This window comes from Argopecten irradians, chromosome 4, assembly GCF_041381155.1.
Source record: "Argopecten irradians isolate NY chromosome 4, Ai_NY, whole genome shotgun sequence".
Classification (NCBI taxonomy): domain Eukaryota; kingdom Metazoa; phylum Mollusca; class Bivalvia; order Pectinida; family Pectinidae; genus Argopecten; species Argopecten irradians.
The window spans coordinates 45,609,563-45,631,529 of record NC_091137.1 but is presented as its reverse complement, the minus strand read 5'-3'; the positions used below and the strand labels follow the sequence as shown (position 1 = coordinate 45,631,529).

The window sequence follows — 21,967 nt, the reverse complement described above, 5'->3', positions numbered from 1 at the left end:
CAAAAAACGTCAGATAGCGATTGCTATTAGTAGTTTGCGTCCTTGACTTTGATATTGTTTACCCAACACTAGGGCCCATTATGGCAATTATGCAAGGCCATGACTTAGACAACTTTTCAGATTCATGAATACAATGTAGTACATTGACTACTTTCTGTGGTTCCACATTGAGAGAGCCTTCACAGTTGAGTAAGTTAGGACGATATATGACCATATGGATTCCCCATTTTTATCTGCTCTTCTTCTTATCAATAACCCACTTGATCTCCATTTTACGTATAACACGAGTTGAGATTTCGCCTTCCAGTGCCAAATATTTTTAGTGAAAGTCCTAAAGAAGGGAAGAATCATCTCTTTCTCCTGTCCACTATAAACGACGGTTGGACAGATTTGCTCGTTCAGTGATCTGTAGTACATTTGTATATGAGAGCAATTTACAACAGTGTCGAGTACAATTTTTTTGTGATTTCAGAAATTGTATAATTACACTGTATTTGAAGGCTAAACAGAGCAATATTAAGGGGATCAAGTTACATTTCCTTAAGGAGATCTACAACATGACACTACGTAATCTCTATGTATATCTTTCAATATCTACCGGCTTTCTAAACGTACACTACTATATATATTTAAAACGTTATCCTCACTGAAGTTTTGTCATCTTATATACACTGTATATTTCTTTAGGACTCAAAAATATAGGCAATTAGATGTTATCCGAAATTGATAAAGGCAATTATAAACTATTGATTACTTATATATCTATATCTATTGTTTACTACAGACACGGTCAGTATTTTTGTTGTTTATAAACTGATATTGATATGAATTAACCTGTTGTACAACAAGGCAAAACAATTGTAAACATTAAGACTTTTATACATAAACACATATTTGATATTATCTCTACAACACACGTGTTGATTTAAAAGTGTGACACACATTCATGTGCTGTTGAATGATGACGGCTACTTGTACATTAAATTACGTAGTATGCTTGAGTGCACACGGATGTTTGTTTGCATTTGGGTAAACACCTCATATAGGAGTACCCCACTTAAACAGGTCACCCAGCGATATAACTTAAGTATATTACTTCCTTCTTTCACTAGAAGACACCAAATACAACAGCCATGACAGGAAACACAGTGTATATCATTATTGCTGGTCTGAACATTTTGACTGCTTTTATTGGTAAGGTGATATTGTTTTAGAACTATATTTGAATTATAATAATTGAATGACTATTGTAGACAAGTTCGACTTGCATATTTTAAGTCATGTTTTCATATGATATAGTGTACACGTGTGTAAAGTTGTGTATAAATGTCGCTACTATAACATACTGTTTACAAGGGGAATTTCAGTGGAGGATAATGAACAATTGTGATACTTAGAACTCTTGGAAACCCCCTTTAACTGACAATATGTTATAATCAGTATGCAAAATACATCTGTGACATGTATTGAGGTTCATCCTCTCATATTTTCATCTTTCTCTTCGTAGGCTTTCTAAAGTCTGATTGTGTATACATGATGTAAACGTAAGGATAGACAAGCATTTTTACAGCGTTTATGGTAGTATGAACTCGGTTAGCATCGAACATATTTAATGGACCGCGTTACCCCTACATAAATGAACATGTTCTTTGCAAACTCAGTTCCTACTGCCGTATACGCAGTGTAAATGAACATAAGTCCTGAAGTAAAATTACCGTATTCAACTTAATAAAGCAAGGACACTTAAATAATTGAAAACAAACTGAGAGGCGATAAATATGACGTGATTTTTTAGTACTCTTTTACAAAAAAGTACTGCACAAATTACACTAACTAAATAATTGATTTTCGTATTTTTAGTCTGCATTTAAGTCGAGATGAGTGAATTGTGGATTCAAAGAAAAGGGGAATGCGCTTTCAAACAGGGACGGGGTGTTTATTTGGTCGAATACGGGTACTTCTTATGTGTATGTCAACATATTGAAGGTTTCTCCTATTCAAATTAAAATAAAACGAGGCTTTAAATATAACACTTTCTAAGAGAAAAGTGTGATTAGAATTTAGCTATATCTCACGTTTCTTACGGTGTGGCTTGTTTGATGTTAATAACCCATGCCCTTCAGTCCCCGACCTTAAATCGTATAAATCTGTTGCTACCAATGCAAATCGTATAATGCGACTAAATTGGGAGTTTGATATTTTTTGTTCTTCCTAAAATGATTTTCTTTTTACTAACGTCTTCATTGACACCACCTTACTTTTTACCTTCAGTTGAGTGTTTGGCCCTTTTGGGTAAGCTCTGGGTCCTAACCTCTGGCCGAGACACACCATATTCGATAAAAGTCATTATATCTGCTCCTGCTTAATGCTTCAACATATGACGTTTTATCGTTTTTTCCATTTCTCATATGAATTTTACTTTATTTTAACTGATTACCAATGCACAACCTTTCTAAATAGCATGAGAACATCGTATCTTTTAAAAGAACACAATTGCCATCTTTTACCATGATATGTTTTAAGATTATATCATTGCTGGGTTCTACTTTTAAGTTTAGTCCTAAATGATCCTGGCTGTCGTTGTCAGTATAATGTGACCGGTTTGAATGTGCTAGTGATGTAAAAGCTAGCACCACAGAAAGGACAGCATTTTCATCTATTACATAATACGACCAAATCGTGACAGTCTCTCAAACACTCATGCAACTTCCACACGCAATACACCGCATACATCTGAGGCTGTCCTGAATAGTGTCTTACAAACGAACCAACCAAACAAATGTAATATGTTATGGGTATACGGTTACCGAGGTATACACATAGGTAATTTCTGCACGATTTATCACCGAAGTAAAAAACACTTACAAAACTTCTTTAATGTGAGAACATATAATCTTATTTCGCAAAGATCCAAACTGTGACAGGTAATCACACGACACGTTGAATTATGAAATTAATGCGTGTGTGTATATAACAGAAGATTTGGGTTTTGCCATAATACATTAGCAGTGTTTATTACGAAATACAAGGACATTTGTCTGTAGGGTTAATGTATACGTATTAACATCCTTGACAGACTAGGGTTACTATTACTGCCTTATATCCACCACTGGACTTTTTCATAGCAAAATTGAAGGCTTTGTGTGTGTGTGTGTGACAAAAGAGGAGGACGGGTAGTTTGGTCCTTTGATGTAGATCAAAAGAGTCAAATAACGGTACACTGTGGTTGGCATGGTGGCTTAGGAAGTCTATGCAGGCCTGTGATTTGTCAGTTTTTTTCTCCTGAACTACCTTTAGTTTTGGTGATAGTATCCCATTGATGATTTAGGATGATACATTGACAAAAGACATTATTTCTGACTCATATACCATATACATTGTGAGTATTTTTTATCGGAAAAGATTTATTGCTGTCCATCAAAAACAGCGCAAAAAGCGCTTAAATAAAAGTATATTTACAATATATTATCCACATACGGTATATCATTTATACTTTGATTAATTTTCAGAAGGGAACATTTTACGTCTAGTTGGAGGGGATGACCAGTATGAAGGAAGAGTAGAAATATACAACGATGGTGAATGGCAGTCAGCGTGTAACGAATACTGGAGCGATGACGACGCTATCGTCGCCTGTAGACAAATGGGATTCAAGTAAGTATACTGTATCACATATAATATTGGTTGTGTATAAATGTTTTCATGGTTGCTAATCAACCACAAATATTAAAAAAGAACGACATTTGTTTGATACATTATTCAAAACAATTTGTTTGATACATTATTCAAAACACTATGACTATCAGCTAACCGCGAATATTACAACCCACGAAATTATTTTTAAGTTCCAAACTATGAAAGAAAGTACATACGAATATGTCATGTGATGCTGTAGTGTGGTTACTTAAGATACATTTGTATCTGTAATAAGATATCGATAAAAATAAGACGGTGTTAGTAAGGAAGTTATTGTATTACATTTAATTACGACAATTTGGTTACTCTTCTAATCAAACCATTAACAGTATGGCATGGGGTAATCGTTAAACATATTTTTGAAGTATTAATGTGTTAAATAATCCTTTTAAAGATTCTCCACCGCAGACAGAGCATACACTATATCCATTATTTGAACAATAATTAATGTATTATAGTGTATATATGTGTCTAAGTAATACAAAAATGCATTTAAGATATTCGTCATGGATATTTTTCGGGACGCAATAAATTACTTTTAAAATTTTATCTTGAAGTAAAATAAGAAGCTGATATAAATATATAAAAGTATAACCTTTGGTGTGAGTTTGACGTTTGAATATTCGATTAAAATGATCGATAAAATGACAATTAGTTGCATGAAAATAATAATATATTGGCTTTAATTAGGTTTTTTTTTCGAATATTCGTGATATCATAACAGGCGAGTTTCAAATTAAAAGACATCTAGTTAAGGTGGAGTGAGTTACAAAGGGGAGACAATTGGTAACCAATATGACTTATTTCCGATTGAGATCCTCCTCGTCCTTTGAGAAATGGGACAAGTAAGCAGCCTGGGTACTTATTGACTCGCCCTCGTAGATGTTACTAATCAGCCTGGATACTTATTGGCAATCCTCGTAGATGTTACTAATCAGCCTGGATACTTATTGACAATCCTCGTAGATGTTACTAATCAGCCTGGATACTTATTGACAATCCTCGTAGATGTTACTAATCAGCCTGGATACTTATTGACAATCCTCGTAGATGTTACTAATCAGCCTGGATACTTATTGACAATCCTCGTAGATGTTACTAATCAGCCTGGATACTTATTGACAATCCTCGTAGATGTTACTAATCAGCCTAATCAGCCTGGATACTTATTGACAATCCTCGTAGATGTTACTAATCAGCCTGGATACTTATTGACAATCCTCGTAGATGTTACTAATCAGCCTGGATACTTATTGACAATCCTCGTAGATTTTACTAATCAGCCTGGATACTTATTGACAATCCTCGTAGATGTTACTAATCAGCCTGGATACTTATTGACAATCCTCGTAGATGTTACTAATCAGTCTGGATACTTATTGACAATCCTCGTAGATGTTACTAATCAGCCTGGATACTTATTGACAATCCGCGTAGATGTTACTTATCAGTCTGGATACTTATTGACAATCCTCGTAGATGTTACTAATCAGCCTGGATACTTATTGACAATCCGCGTAGATGTTACTAAGCAGTCTGGTTTTATTAACTTGCCATCGTAAATGCAACGTTGTAAACGTTTTCACATGTAAAACTGATATCTTAATTGCATTTTGCTATAGAGGCGGATCGTGGGAAAATGATGAATATGGCAACAGGGTATTTTGGATGACAGATTTCAATTGTGATGGCACCGAGACCAGTCTAGAAAGGTGTACTTCTGAACCTATCACATCTACGAGATGCAGACACACAGATGACTACGTCTATCTAACGTGTATGCCAACTAAAGGTATTTAAAAATTCCCAGCTATATGTTCACTTTATTAGCTAACATGGTCCAAAGGAGCCAAGAGAGGCAAATTTTGCTTTATTCAATTCGAAGAGTTTTTGTGATAATTACCAAATAAATCAGGTGAACGATACAGGCCCTGTAACGTTTTTATATGAGGAGTTAGAGCGGCAAAGTGCATGGTCAAACCGGGGTTTGAACCAGGGACCCTCCGAATACTAGAATCTGAATCTAACTGATGAAAAAACAAGAATAGGTCAAAATTTAGTTATAAAACGCATTAATTGAATACTCCTTTCGAGGAACTTCTCTATTTTTGAGGAACATGATATTTCCATGGAACTAAAAATCGCTTTTTGGAAGGGATATTTCATTTTATAATTATAATCACATTACCATTTTCCCATTTTCAAAAAAATGGGCTTCGTTTCCTACAATACACTTTATTCCCCTAGTTATCTCGAAATCTCTCATTTTGCATATTTACTTTCATTTTATATATGAATTCTTTCCATATTGTTAGAAAACCACCCCTTAAGGAAAATTAGTCCTAAATTACAGGCTCCCGTCCTATATCGTTTATTGTCCATTGTTACATATTTTTCATTTTACTGGTTATGAGTGACGGAACCACTATTTTTTTTATCTAATTTCAATGAGTTATCGCGTTCTACTTTCATTATTGACGCGGCACTCTTCAAGTGAGATGTTGTCAGATCTTCTACAAACGGAGTGATGATAAGGATTTGCATTTTATTCAGTTTGATTACATTCTAGATGGAGTGTTGAGGTTAAAAGGTGGAAGATTACAGCAGGAAGGGAGACTAGAAATACACCACGACGGGGAATGGGGTACCATATGTGATGATAAATGGGAAAATCGTCCAGAAAATGCCAGAGTAGCGTGTCGTCAGCTTGGATTTAAGTAAGTGTTTATTATCTAAAAATAATTATTCTTAAAGTGATTTTCCGCCAATTTAATACTTATATTGGATAGAATCGGATATAAATGCACATTATATATAGAAACAGTCCGAACCAAGCGATCATTTCGATAATGGGGATATTTAAGGAAGGCGAGTTCGAGTTAAAAAGGTTAAACCGTACATATAGATAAGCAGCATACAATAACAGGCTTGCACATAACATTAAGTACTTAAGACAATCTCGAATTGTTCGAGTTCGAATAAGACTTATTATTTAAGATTAAAACTTTCACGATTCTTGTGATGTCTATGTGTCTTTGTTCATGATAGTTTTGGTTGTGTTTCGATATTTTCAGTACAGCGGATAAGTGCTATTACAAAGAAATATAAGCATGTAATTTGATACATATTCGACGTTTTTACCACAAACTGCAGTTGTTTTTCTTTTAGGCAGTGCTATTTCAGTGCTAATGGTCAGAACTGGGAAACTAAGCAGAACTTTACCGTCGTATTAATATGTGAAACCTTTTGGAAGGCCAAAGAACGCATTTAGACTGGTTTTCTTTGCCCGACTATTCACTTTAAATATTACAGTACAATCATTACACCACACAATTTTCCCCACAAAACAATACTATCGATGAAATAAACAATAAACATATGAAAGGGATCGATGTTGGGTGACTTATACCGGTGTTATACATAACACACGCTCGGTGTACTGAGAAATAAATGCCTATACTATTTTCCGTGATTGGAGTTTTTCATGAAAACTTAAACTACTTGCATAAGGCTCTAACACAATGTTCTCTTTGCATTTCAACAGAGGCGGAACGAGTCGAACAGTTACATCATCAGAGCAATCAGGCAGTGGTGTTGGTTATTGGATGGACGAAGTAAACTGTCTCGGTAACGAAACTGTGATTCAGCACTGTTCATTTGAAGGTTGGGGTGAAGGCGATTGTTACTCAAGACGTGAACAAATATATCTAAAATGCGACGAATTGAAAGGTTGGTTTATTTTTGTATAAATTTTATCGTATACAAGATTTGACATACCTCTAATTAGGCATGTACTGCTCTTATATTTTAATAGATAAATTAAGGGGATTTTAAAGAATTCAATCGTTATTGATATGATTTATCACACTCTGCCTTTCTTCGTCACTATAACGTTTTTCTGTGTGTGTGATTCACAGATATTCACCTAACGAGTAACTGTTGTTTATAATGTTTATCAAGCTCGAGTTAATTTTTCTATTTTAAATTGTATGGACTGTGACTTGCTGTATTTTTGGTATACAAAGAGGTATTTAAAGTAATCTACATACTTTTCTCCGTCACTCTAAGTTTTAAACTTTATGAAAATAAACAAGAACAGAAAATGAAAAAAAATCGTATTCCTTTGTTCTGTAGCATATTGTTATGTTAATCAAAATAACTTTCTCCTTAATGCAATGACAATATGCTTCCTTCTTCAAGAATTGTTGTCAACAACGTTTAATACACTATCAGGATCTTGTTACAATATGCTCAGTCTTAATATTTTCGAACTCAGATATAATTCTTCATCTTAATGATAATTTTGATGACTCCAAATTTAGTCGCCTTTTACAATCGTGCAATAGGGCAGCAACATATTACCTTCACTGAAGGCATTGCTTGAAATACACTCATAAAACAAGCCAAGACAATTCTAAATTCTGCTTTAAACATGGAAAAACAGCGGTGCTTAGTGGAAAGATGATACCATTAATTGAATATGACCTAATTTATGTACATGACCTAGCCAATATGACAATAGGATGTTTAGGTTAAGATGTCATGATCCACATGCAGTACTAAACATCAAACTTAAGCTATCAAATCTTTCAAAAAATCTTAGTTTTCAGCACAAATATTAAAGTTTTTAATGCTAAAATAGAACAAACGTATAACTAGGTCACGGTGACCTACTTTATGATTTTTCATCAGTTTTCTGAACTGAACTTCACAAACCAATATTTACATGGATAAACTGCAACAAATATTATCTCTTTTCTAATATTAAATTAATTAGGACTTAAACGACGAATATGTGAATTTTCACTCTTTGATCTTTGACCTCTGAAATTACCAGGAGAAAAAAAAAAAAAAAATCGGATATTCTGACTAGCAAACAATATGCAACTGACCGAAGGTGTCTTCATGTAAAATATTTTGCTTATCACTGAGTGGCCGTAAAACGGCAAAAGTGATACCCCTAATTTCTCTAAATTAAACTCTGAAATATTTTTAATTATTAGCACGATGCTTGAAAATAAGGTGTTCTAAATGGTAACACCATTTTTTTTAATAAAATTATCTATTTTATTTGACGATCAAACTTATTTGTATTAACATTTTAATGACATTTTCTTGAAAGATCTCTGATTTAGGTTTGCCTTGATTTCATCTTTTTATTTTCGTTTTGAAATTGTAACACTTTAATTCATGAAGAGTTACCTTCCTTTGTTTTGTTTGGAACTTCAATGTCAAGCTTTGAAGAGAAATAAATCTTAATAGATCAGAACCATTCTTTAAAAAACAAACAAATATATACTTCATTATGTGTGAGTGGTCAATGTTTTGTGTGTAGTGTTATGTTAATGTGAGTGCAATGAAATATCTGTTTTAAAATAAATATTCAAATGGAACATCCTGGTAATTGTCTCTACTGTATCTTCTGTACATGTTGTGTTTTTTATGATATTAAAAACGATTTAAGGATTAACTTGAATAGATTTTTTATGTTATGGAGATATAACACAAAAATCTGAGTGTACTCTAAATAAACCGCGAAGCGGTTTTTGATGAGAGTACACTCAGATTTTTGTGTTATATCTCCATAACATAAAAAATCTATTCAAATTAATCCTTATAATTCAATTTACTAAAGATAATCTCTTCAACATTTAAAATTCATTTTGGGATTCTTTTGTCTATAAAATTATTACGCCGTCATCTCAGCCAATCAGAAGCGACGTTACAAACGGCGGCGCCATTTTTTCCTTTATGGGCTGATAAAGTAAATTTTTAAGCCAATGAAAATGCGCGTAAACAATTTTATGATATTAAAAACGAAATAATAAAAAATCTAAAATAATATACTGCAATAACTTATTTTTTATTACAGATAACCAGACTCGACTAGTAGGCGGTACTAATCAGTATGAAGGTAGACTCGAGGTATATCACGCTGGCCAATGGGGCTCTGTCTGTATCCACCAATGGGAGAGCTTCGTCTTGAATGCCCAAGTAGCCTGTCGACAACTTGGTTACACGTAATTTCAAATAATTAATAACTTAAACAACAATTTAATTTATGTAACAAAGGAGAAACCAGACCGAGGTTCGATCCTGGGACCAACGAACACTAGCCGCGTGTTCTACTCTCTGGTTACTGATGATCGACCCAGTCCAATTCCGCTACATTTACAAGGATATCAAATAGCTAAAGTGCTTTTTTAAATTATGGCGCATATACAATCTATATGTATATATAAAAAAAACGAGATATGTTTCCATTTTTATATAACAGCATCCTCGATTCTCCAGAGGTTACTATCAATGTCGTTGTATCTCACCTTGAATATCGTATAGTAAACTGAAGACAGTTCAGGAGAAAGTAACTGACCAATCACAGGCTTGACCAATCATAGAGGATAATAGTGTACATTGTATTTGTTTCTGGTTTTATACAGTGCAAGTATGTGTCATATAGAATCGTGTTACTTCTTACAGGGCAGGTTCGTTCAGACCAGTCATGACCGACGAGCGAGGCTATGGCCCGTTCTGGATGGAAGGCATCGAATGTGACGGTGATGAAGTTAACTTGCAAAGTTGCAATTTCAAAGCGTGGGAAAGTAATAACTGCTCTCATGGTAACAACGATGGCATTTTCTTGTACTGCAATCCACTCAAAGGTGAATTTGACAATAATAAATAACGAAATTTTGGCAAAGAACCAATATTATGCTGACAACTGCACAACTTAATATCCACTGAGCCTGTATTACATTCAGAAATAGATAGATTGTAGGACACAAAATGTGATCTCATGGGACATATAAAATAACTTGTACAGCATATTAATGTTAGAAATTGACAAATTCTCAAAAGTTTCTTACCAAATAGGCAATCACGGAATTTTTCTCTCTGAAAAAAAAAACAACAAAAAACCCACTGACAATACTGTTAATATATATGTACAAGTAAAAACCTTGACCCAGTGACACACCAAATTAATTGTGGGGCAGTTGTCTCTAAAACATCGCTACTATTACATTTTTGATATTAAATTAAAATAGTTGACATAAATATAGGATGTAAGAAACAATAGGATTATCTGTAAATTAATGCATCATTTTATATCTGTATTTTTGTTTAAGGGGCAGTTCAGTTAGCTGATGGAACTAATCGATATAACGGTGTAGTACAAGTCTTCAGAGACGGCAAGTGGACTAGTTACTGTAGCGATGATTGGACGGACACCAATACTAATGTAGCATGCCGGCAACTTGGAGCCATGTAAGTAAAACATCTTTTATAGAACGAGAAGATTTTTTCATATGTGGACATAAAAGATAACTATTATGTTGCCAGCTGTCACCATATTTTATAATCCCGAGATCACATGTAATGAAATATGTTTTGTCTCTTTCGTCATTAAATTGTCATTCTAATTATCTTTAACCATTAACTTTAATTAAATTGCGTTATTCTTAATCTTGGGATTTATTTTTATATGAAAAGTTGATTGTTTTCAATAAATCTAACGCTTGCAAACAATGCTAAGCTTCCCATTTTCAATCACGGTTAAAAGCAAAAAGATATACTTCATAACATGATGACCTAAATCGAGAAAATTGAGTTTAAAGTTTTTACGGTTTAAAAAATTTCTGACCTGCCTAAAAGAATAAATCGTTCTTATGAATATTACAACTTTTCGTGTACAATGGGTTTTTTAAGAAGACGATTGGTATAAACAAAGGCAAATAAAACAAATTCGTTTTATTATTCTTATACATGTAAAACTCCTATTTACCTAACATAACGATAAAATATTTAAACTTAGAATCTTTTCTGTTTGGAAATCAGAAGTTATAAAGAAAATAATTTCATGATAACTTTTTTTGTTTTAAGTTACTAAAACATAATTTTTCATTGTGTACTCTATACCTACAGTTTAAATGTATTGCTAATTTTTTTTAACAGAGGCAAATCAAACGATGCCCAAGAATATGACGGTTATTACTTTCCTGGTGATCTCCAGTGTGATGAAACAGATGAATATCTTAGGAAATGCAATTACCTTCGGAGCACATGCTCAACTGATAAAAAAGTAGTTGTTTACTGTGAAATTCCAGGTAAGCTCTATCAGAGAAAATTAAAACTGGCCATTCTGGCAAATGATACTGAATAATTTTTCTGTCAGTTCAATGAAGATAATTCTGCTAAATTTTGCCACTAAGCTAAATGTTTCATAGATTTGATATATCCCGCAGCAATTTTAGTATTAATTGATATCGGTATATATCAAAACTTTTCTTTTGGATTCGTGTAAAATATACAAAAGCAGCAAATAGCCATATGAAACCCTCTTATCAAAAAAAGTTGTGCGGGGTAGGTTCGACATACAAGACGTTGCTATCATTAATTCCTACAGCAGAGCAACTATTCCAACCTTCATTGAAACCAGTGTATAACCGATAATATAAATACAAAACAACTTTCAATGCACTCTCCGACTTAATTGTCTCTTCTTCATCGTGTATTCGTGATTATGTATGCACATTTTTCTCTCCTAATGAAAACCAAGGCTCCAATATGAAGGTATGATATAAGTAGAGTGTCTCTTCATTCATCTTTTCTACTTTTGTATATATTTTAGTGACAATACCACGTACAGCAAAATAAACACTTTTTATTTTAGTCTTAAACATTCAGAATTTCATTGGAATCAATTTTCACATTCTAACAATTTTATTTTTAAAAAGTATAGCGTTCGCAATTTTTTAAAAGTGTTTGTTTTTTCTATAGTTTCCCCACATAATGGAAGCTGCGAGATTGATTTACAAGAAACATGTGACGATACGCTTACCTGTGAGGAGGTCAACGGCTTTGGCAGGTGTATATGTGGAAATACCAAATATTGGGATACACGTACCGAGACATGTAAAGAGAGTAGGTATCATTTTTAGCATTATCCTTTTAGCAGGTGTATCATATTGAGTGATTTGGATATTGTTTTGAATTTCAGAATTTTTTATTGTATTGATAGTATTCCCGACTCAGCTTTGTTAACGGGTCAACCTTTCAAAGAGCGTCGTCTTGTATTATTATTTAATAATATTTCCATTTTTGTTTTCTTGCTATATTGCATTAATAACACTTTACATTTCCGTAAATGCAGTGGTTGCCGTGCAAGAATACAAATATAAATAGACATGGAAAACACAACTTCAATCACGATATAATAAATTAACATACCTTTATTTCAATATGAACGTGGAAAATGCAGTCAGATTTCCTCTCTGTCGTTTTGCTTGTCCACTGAAATCTAGGTTAAACACGTTCGAGTGGATATTGTGTACCCCATACCCGGACCCGAACTGGAAACCCCATATACACAGTGCCTGTATACTAAAAGCTACAATATTAATGTGGTTACGGTAAAGTAAAACATTAGAGTCTCGACTTAAGTTAGATTCTTCAATTAATGATACGTGTATTTCAAATAAAAGTACTTCTAAGAACCTTAACCATGAAACTTAATTTATACAGGGTCTGGGTAAAGAATTTCAGTGCAGTAACGGGGGTAAGGGCGAGTACACTAAAAAGGTACCCATCATCAATTACAATATGGCGGATTATACGAACAAGAGTCGAGTGCTGGATAAAAAAAGTGTGATTCCCCGCTTAGTTGTTGGATTGGATTAATGAAAGCGTTATCGGAGATAGCCTATTTGTATTTGCAAAGAGAAAATATCACCAGAAAATGAAATGAATGCATACATAATTTGTTACAAGGGAATATGAGTGCCTTTGACCTAGATTTCACTGGACAGGCATAACGACAGTGAGGATATCTGATTGCATTTTCCACGTTCATAATGAAATAAAGGTATGTTAATATATTATTTCGTGTCTGAAGTTGTGTTTTCCGTATCGAAAATTTATTTAAGAATATATTAGTATTAAATATATACATATTTATCCATGTTTGACGGAATACCGGCGACTTTTACGTTACAAGTCCCTGTGGGTTTCACTGGGGTTTTGAATTCGCACTTTAAATCGCTATATAGCGAATTATGAACCCAGGCAAAATAAAAATAATTTGCAATATTCGAGAGTGATTGTATAATCCGATTAGCGTAACCACTAAGAACAGATATGGTCTTTCATAATTATTAAGGAAATAGTAGTACACTTCTCGCTCGTTTCTTCGTTCTTTCGATTTGCAGCGAAGGGAGAAGGTATTAAAGCGATCGTACAGTGAAATATGTGATTTTTTTTTGCTTGAAGTTACAACGCGAAAACATATATAAGAATTTCTGTAAATTGGTGTATGTTCATTTCGCAGTTTCGCCATGTCTATGTTATTTTTTGGGAACACCATAAAATCAACATTTGTTTGTCATTTTACATTTTCAAAGCCGATACGTTTCGGTTTAGCTACTAGTCTGTACATTTGAATGAATCGTATATTTCAATATTTTCGATGCACACTAAGAAAATGTTCATTACAAACAGAAAAAGTATATTTTCCTATATTCGATTTTTACCAAAGTAATAAATATCTACGTTTTGGTTATATTGCAATGATTTCTTAGTTTGCTAAGATGCGTGTTTTCTTTTAATTATTAGATAATATAAATCTGTGGCTTCGTTGCTGACTTAGATGCTATATTTCAATGTCTTTGTTTCTAAATTAGATACAATATTTCAATGTTTCGTTGTTCACCAAGATAATATATTTCAGTTTTTTGTTACTCTCTATGCTTATACATTGTATCTATTTGTTTTATTTCCTTACAAAGATTATGTTCATTCCACAGAGGCCATGTTCAATGAAATTTGCGATCCACTAGTTAATGATATGTGCAATAAAGACTTGAAATGTGAATCTGCAAATGGATCCGGACAATTCAGCTGTGTATGTCGGGAAAATAATACTTTCTGGGACCCTTCCTTCGAACAATGCTTTCAAAGTAAGAAAGTTTTTCTGTCATTGAAAATATGTGAGATTATTTCTTTTGTTTAAACTTTGCTTTTTTGAAAATTTCAGTTTGAATACACTTCCCTTATTTCCAGTCGAAATCATATAATACATATAGGATCTTAAATGAGTGTTCATTACATATCAGATTGTATAAAAAGAGTGAAAGAAGTTTTAAGTTTTGCTAATCTTGGCGAGCAAAAATTAAAATTTCGAGACGATTTTCATAAAATCTCATATGAAATGAACATAAATACGATACCTCTTATCATATATCTGCAAACCAGCAACATTCTACATTTCGAAAAATCTTACGTAAAATATATTCCGAAAAACCAACAATGCCATTTTGTCCCGTCGCCCTCGAAATATTGACGTCAAATTGTTTCTTTTATGATGTCAGAATTAATTTCAAGCCAATGAAAATCCCTCTTGGCAATGTCATAGAAGTTATTACACGGGGAAACTCACTGGATTTTAGGTGACGTATGTGATAAATGTTTAAGTTTTGAAATAAATGTTAAGATTTATAAATACTTTCTTGATCATAAATAAGAATAACATATGGCGGCGAATGTGACCCGAATATCCAGGATATCTGTACAAGTGACATGTCATGTGAACGGGAGACATCACCGAATATTTATCAATGCATATGTCCCAATGAAAACGAATTCTGGGATTCTGCCTACCTTACATGTCGTGATAGTGAGTATAAATCGGAACTAGAAATTTAAATGTAGTGATGTGAACCAATTTATTGCTTGTTTGTTCAAGCGACTACATTGATTATTATGGCAGGGGTTTAAATTCATAAGCATACTTTGTGATTCATTTTCAATACATGTTTGTATATACAATGGGAATATTATGTGATATTTGTTTAATTTTCCATTTGAAAGAATAATAATGGTTATAGAGCGAAAATAAACCAGTCCATTGACTTTTTGCAATAATTTGTCAAAAGCAAACCAAGAAGCAATACTTAAGATAATGAAATCATAATCATGGAGTTGTTTTTTTGTGTGTGTTTCTTTTTAAAAACATAGTCGCGGTTCGCGATTCCTACTGCTGCAAAAGAGGGTTCAGTGTTAAAATAAAGTTTTCGTGTATACTATCATAATATACTAGGTCAAGGATAAAGATTGGTGTTTCTCCAAACCTGAAAGAGTTTTGGATTGACATTTTTAATAACATTTTAGAGAGAAGAATAGTTACTTGATAATTTCATTACTGGTTTACAATAAAAACCTGTCTATAAAGTACAACCTTCGTCAATGTTATTGATACTATTTACTACAAAATTGACTTCTGTTATAACGGACACGTAAGGGAATCTGTTCAAAGAAAAGTTTTTGATATGTCCTTTTGACTATATATTTGTTATGTAAAGTAATGAATTGCCTATTTGTATAATAAAATTCAGGAAAAGGAATAGGGGATGAAAATTAGTATCACGATTTGTACTTCATGGATTTATACTTTAGTATACAAAATACCGTTCTGTTACTTATTGCAGGTTTAACGCGTGGCCATTATTTTCCAACACTTGGCCATTATTTTCTCACAATTGACCATTATTTTCTAACACTTTTCCATTATTTTCTAACACTTTGCCATTATATTCCAGAATCCAACTTGCAAGGGATATACATCAATGACAAATTGAATATCTCTGATGCAATAGCCATTTGTAAAGACAATTATCATGGTCACTTGGCGACCACAGAACATCGTATGAATATCTTCGCCAACTGCACAGACTTTGTAGAAGACATTTGGCTCATAGATGTATTATATTCCACAACGGGTGAGCCATACAAGTCCATACTACTTCAGATTAGCCTGCGTTTGTACGCGGATTCACACAAAAGTTTGCAAACAAAATTCCATTTACATTTTATACCCCAACGAAAATAACAAAATAGTGACATCAATGATTATAATTAATTTTCCAGACTACCTGATAAAATAAAATACATTTACACATAAGATTCCTTTGATTTCAAGGAATTAATTTTCCAAATCAATACGCAGTGTAAATGTTTCTATTGTGACGTCACGATAACGTCGGAATTTCGGGCTATTTTCGGACTTTTTTCATAGTGGTGTAAAAAAGAATCTCCCAATCAAAATGCCAGATTAAGTATAAAAACAAAGATATATTAATAATTCATATATTAATTCACATATTTTTTTTTCAGAAAATCAATCAGAAGGCTGCGCAATGTTAAACCAAGATGGGGATTTGATATTAGAAAACTGTACTGGCAGCAAGGAGTTTATTTGCATATCAAAAAGTAGGTCACGTCAAAGTAGGTCATTTCATAGAATCATTAAAAGCATGAAAACAATCGTTAATGTATGTTTTTGGCTAATTCTATGAAAATTGTGATTTTTATGCGCGTACATCATAAGTATAAATTTAGGTAACAACTTTGACAGTTTAGATTTAAATGTAGATATTTTTCCTAGCGAAGATATTTTCCCTATTATTTGTTTTTCCCTAACTATTTTATGTTTCAACTAATCGGATTATCAAGCATTCTTGTTTGGATTTCTCAGAATTAGTATATCAAAATCTATCAACCTTGAATGCGAAAACAGATTTTTTTATTATTATTTTCACCCTCCAATGTTGTTTTGCAAGCGAATTTTGTTTATATGACCCATAATTTTATCATATTTACATTTAACCACTGTAACAAGAATGTATGATTTTTTAGTTAAGTATATTAAATGCAGTGTTTTAACAAATGAAATTCTTTTTGTTTTGTTTAACTGAATGTGGTTAATATTGAAATGCACAGTTTATATTTCTGTGAACAGGAAATAACACAACTGATCCCTCATGTAGGGGATTTCCAACTCCACCCTCAAAATCTTTTCAAGGAGCTTCATCAACAAATTCTGGTAAGATTTCGATGAACCAAAACACGGAGCCATAACGAGATATTAGATCATATTAAATAATAATATACGAAATGTCGCAGTAAAATCAGTTATAAATGTGATTTCGACAGAAGGTTCAAAATCATATTTAATGTTTTAAACTTTTTGAGCTGTATTTGGTGTTTAACTTTTTTGTTTTATACTTATTTTAATGTTTAATAGAGCTTCTGTGTATTGTTGTTTGTTTTTATATTTTATCAGATGACCTAGACATAGGTAATGATATCTTATTTCGATAGCGTTATGTCTGTTGTTACGCGTCGGTCATGTAATCATGATAACTTTTAAGAGTAGAAATAACATTGAGCTTAATTAGTCTTTGTATGCAGTACTGTTTTGAACGTTTAAGAAAATTATAATTATTTCTGATGTTGATTACAGAGAAATTTAGTTTAATAATATCCTTATTGGACATAGCAAACGTGATAAATTGAATTAAAGTCCACGTATTCTCGGAGACCCAATGTCATTGGTTATATTGTTTTGATTCCAGGTTTAATTGCTGGTCTTGTGCTTCTACTCGTCATCCTTGCCGTTGTGTCGATGCTGGTGATTTGGATGGCAATACGTCGAAGAAGGTTAATTATATCTATAAACAAATAATTTTATCTCTGACTTATTCACGTACCACTGATACATGATACGGTTTGTGTTGGACTGCTGTTTCTATTGGTAATGGGATTACTCTTAAAGAGGATGTTCCACGTTAGCATTCTTTTCAGCGTCCTTTCAAAAAATTCCGTTCCTTCGCCACTAGAGATACTAGTGCCGCACAAACGTTATGGTGTATCACGTGGTACGGAAATAAGCCCCATTTATTTAAAAAAAATATTTTATTAATACAATATTCACAATACTTCTAAATAGTGAAATAAACTTAAATAAAATGTTCTGCGTTTTAGAGAAGTATAGAAATGAACGGAACATATTCTCATTCACGATTTCAATATATTAAATGTTGAACTGAACTAAAAAATTATCAATAGGCTTAGATAAGTACAAATTATGAATGAATGCATGTATTTTTTTTCACTTTTTAATGATAATGCTTTAATTATTAATTTATAACTACTTGGAGAATGCGTTGAAAAAGTGGCATAACTTTTACCTTATCCCATTGTGTTTGGCTTTTTTAACCGTTACAATAAATATGTTTAAATCTAGAGAGAAATATACAAGTACTAGATGGTGATACAGGATGTCAGGATTTGCCGAACTATTTAATGAAGTAGAAACAGCATATTTGTACAAGTTATATTATACGTGTTGTTTATTTCAGGAATAATGTAAAGCGTAAGGAAAGTAAGGGCGTAATTGACAACCAAGCATACGGCACGACCGGAACAGATAACGGAGACACATTACGGATGGAGACCCGGTCTGAATACAAATCTGGTATGAAATACGATGAGGAATACTACTATGCAGCAACCGGAAATTCAAATCAGAATTATCGGAGTGACAATAACTCAAATATATATGTAAATGAAACGACAGAAGAACAATACGACAAAGCTGGAGAGTTAAATCAAGGCGTAGACAATACTGAATATGCAAATTATGTGCAAGATCACCCTCCGAATGGCGTCTCCCATAACCATACACTAAAGGATCCAATCAGCAATCTTAAACTAAGTCATAGACAGGATATATCTTCCCTAACCACAGACGATCCCCCTGACGAGGAATATAACACATTTGCAGATAGAAATAAAGATATACCTCCGTCAGATACATATGATCATGTAAACGATCTTCAGGATGAGTATGATGAGCTTAGAACAAGTGGCAAAGAAAACTTCACTGAACATGATGATCTTCCTCCATCTGATACATATGATCATGTTCATGAAGTTGCCGAAGATGGTTATGATCAGTTCAATCTAAAATCAAGCAAGCAACCAAACTTTACTCAAGATGATGAAACGGGATATATGCAGTCCACATTTCCAGGTTGAAATGAAAGTTACTAACCATAAATTAGGTACAGCTTTATGCATTTACATTCATTACAAGTATATTATTTACATAGTTGTAGCGTTCAAATTGTCCATTAAATGGAATAGTGCGATGATATTTTAGGAGACGATTTATATAGGCTTGGCCTAGTGCGATGATATGTTAGAAGAAGATTTATATAGGCTTAGCCAGTTATCTAATCCATTTATATGTATTTTCATGTAATGACATTTGTTGAAATGATGCCTAGAAAAAATAATATGTTAGCATCATGATATTATGCAAATCAGTGGTTCCAACAGCGTGAAGAAAATATCTGGTACTTTCACGACGATTTCTCCTTACTCAAGACACACGAAGGACTAGTAATATTTTTGTCTAAGTAAAGGAACAGATCGGCTCGAACATTCTACAATAGTTATCCACAGTGTTAGAATTTGTCCCATATTTACTACTTCAAGTCATTCGTATCCTGCAGACATACGTTTATGAATTATCCAATGTCTTCTGGAATATAACCGTCGATATTATATATTTTACTCATATTATAATATTCTGAAATATCAATTGTGAATTGGCGAGAGGAATAGAAATGTTTTGCTTTTTAGGGTGTTTTCACTGTCTCGACCGGTTCGAGCTTTGTCTCATTGAAATCCATCGAAGTTTTCTATCTATTGTATTTTTGATTTAAAAATATTTATAATGCCGTTCTGTGATGGGCTTTCTGAAGATATGTTTACAAAACTCATAAAATCTTGCGAGCTAAATGAAATAAAAGGAAAACACGAAACAAGTCGAACAGATTAAATTTTAATGAATCAATGAAACCATATTTCTATTATCTGCAAATGTCCATCATCAAAGCTCATCCACCGAAAGTTGTATAGCCCTACTGATATCACCCATCAATAATATAATACTCTGATCTATCAATACTAGAATTGTTTGTAAATAAGCCTAACATTCCTCTCCTTTCCTGCAATATATGTGAAGGGAATTTCTAAATTGTGCAATGGGCGAAACATGTTCTGGAGTCAGACTACACATATATAGCAGTTAGCCTAAATGGTCAATTCATAGAACTGAGACTTCAAATACAAAAAAACTTGGCCAGTGTGATTTGACCGTACGAAAATACGGTACCAGTTTTAAAATTCTTGTATTTGTTTTTTTTCTGCTGGATAAAATCCATATTTACTTGATATATATGAACTTCTATTAATTTGTTATTTTTTTTTACAATAAATGAATTGCTAAATGTCCTGTTGTGTATCGTGTTCTTTCTTCAGTATATGACGTAGTTTTTTTCATTTGTCTTACTAATTATGTTCTTAAGAATAAACAAATGACGTTGATCAATATTACGATATATTAAATGTTTTGTTTGTATTTATGGTAACTTGACAAATTGATACATCGGTTCACTTGAATATCAGAAGAGACAAAATGATATAATTTACTGTATCACACCAGTACGAAAAGAATACAACTGCCCCATATAGGATTTGAACTAGCAACCTAGAGGTGGAGGGCTTATGGTAATATGTCAGGACATCTTACGTTGAGCTCTTTTCTGAAGTATTATCAAAAAGATGGATCATTGGATGTGAATAATTATCAGTAACTTTTAAGGTTGCCAACAATTGCATGTTATACCTCATTTCTGTAAACATATTTAAACGCAATGTATTCAAGAGAGCTGTTCGACGAAGCAAACCATTCTAAATGGCTAAATCAAGACTGTTAAAGGCTCATTACCTTGTCGAAACAGAAATTTAAAGTTTCTTTATAGCAGAAATAAGCAGAATAAGAAAAACCTAATATCGATAGCCGAACACCGAATAAATGCAAGATTATCCATGTTATCTATGTTAACAGTGAGGATTTCTTTCGTTGTTTTGCCGCCTGTTTTAGTCCACTAACGCGCGGTAGTTAGGATGACGGCGGTAAACATCAGTTATGACAATTAAAATGTAATGTATCTTAATTAAATTGTTCAGAGGGTGACGATATGTGTAGTATTAACAGTAGATAATAACTTTTGTGACTTCACAAAATTACCAATCTTGTAATCAATTAAAAGTCGATTCGGAGAGGTTGTGGAAGTCATAGATACCATGACAAAACAACTGTTAGGGATATAATTTTGTTAACTAACATATACATTTTATATCATGAAATTATTGCATTTTTATTCCAGCATTTTCCCTAACAGTACAAAAAAGCCTAACAACAAGATATATTTACATATGCCTCTATATAGTCAACGGGAGTGGCGTTGCGTTCAAATTAGCGTAAACGCAACGACGTATGAATACAACAAACCCAGAGTAGGATCGGACTACTTCTAGATCACGCTTCGGTAAGATTTTGCGTCATATGATAATCTAAATAAGCTTT

General features: G+C 33.0%; 1 protein-coding gene across 4 annotated transcripts; it reads left to right on the top strand.

The window, feature by feature from the left end:
* Positions 1–1,037: 1,037 nt before the first annotated feature.
* LOC138321828 (neurotrypsin-like) lies at positions 1,038–20,829 on the top strand. 4 transcript variants are annotated; one of them, XM_069265816.1, is made up of 17 exons: positions 1,038–1,194; positions 3,510–3,654; positions 5,319–5,488; positions 6,266–6,413; positions 7,241–7,425; positions 9,569–9,716; positions 10,177–10,358; positions 10,824–10,962; positions 11,650–11,801; positions 12,475–12,618; positions 14,496–14,649; positions 15,213–15,364; positions 16,287–16,466; positions 16,861–16,971; positions 17,486–17,569; positions 18,102–18,186; positions 18,888–20,829. In XM_069265816.1, exons 1-17 carry the CDS (start codon positions 1,134–1,136, stop codon positions 19,564–19,566), a joined length of 2,919 nt encoding a protein of 972 aa, XP_069121917.1. In that variant the 5' UTR covers positions 1,038–1,133; the 3' UTR covers positions 19,567–20,829. The 4 variants fall into 4 exon arrangements, with proteins under 4 accessions (XP_069121917.1, XP_069121916.1, XP_069121915.1 ...); XM_069265815.1 differs by having other exon boundaries at positions 14,478–14,649; positions 16,861–16,956; XM_069265814.1 differs by having other exon boundaries at positions 14,478–14,649.
* The last annotated feature ends 1,138 nt before the right edge of the window (positions 20,830–21,967 follow it).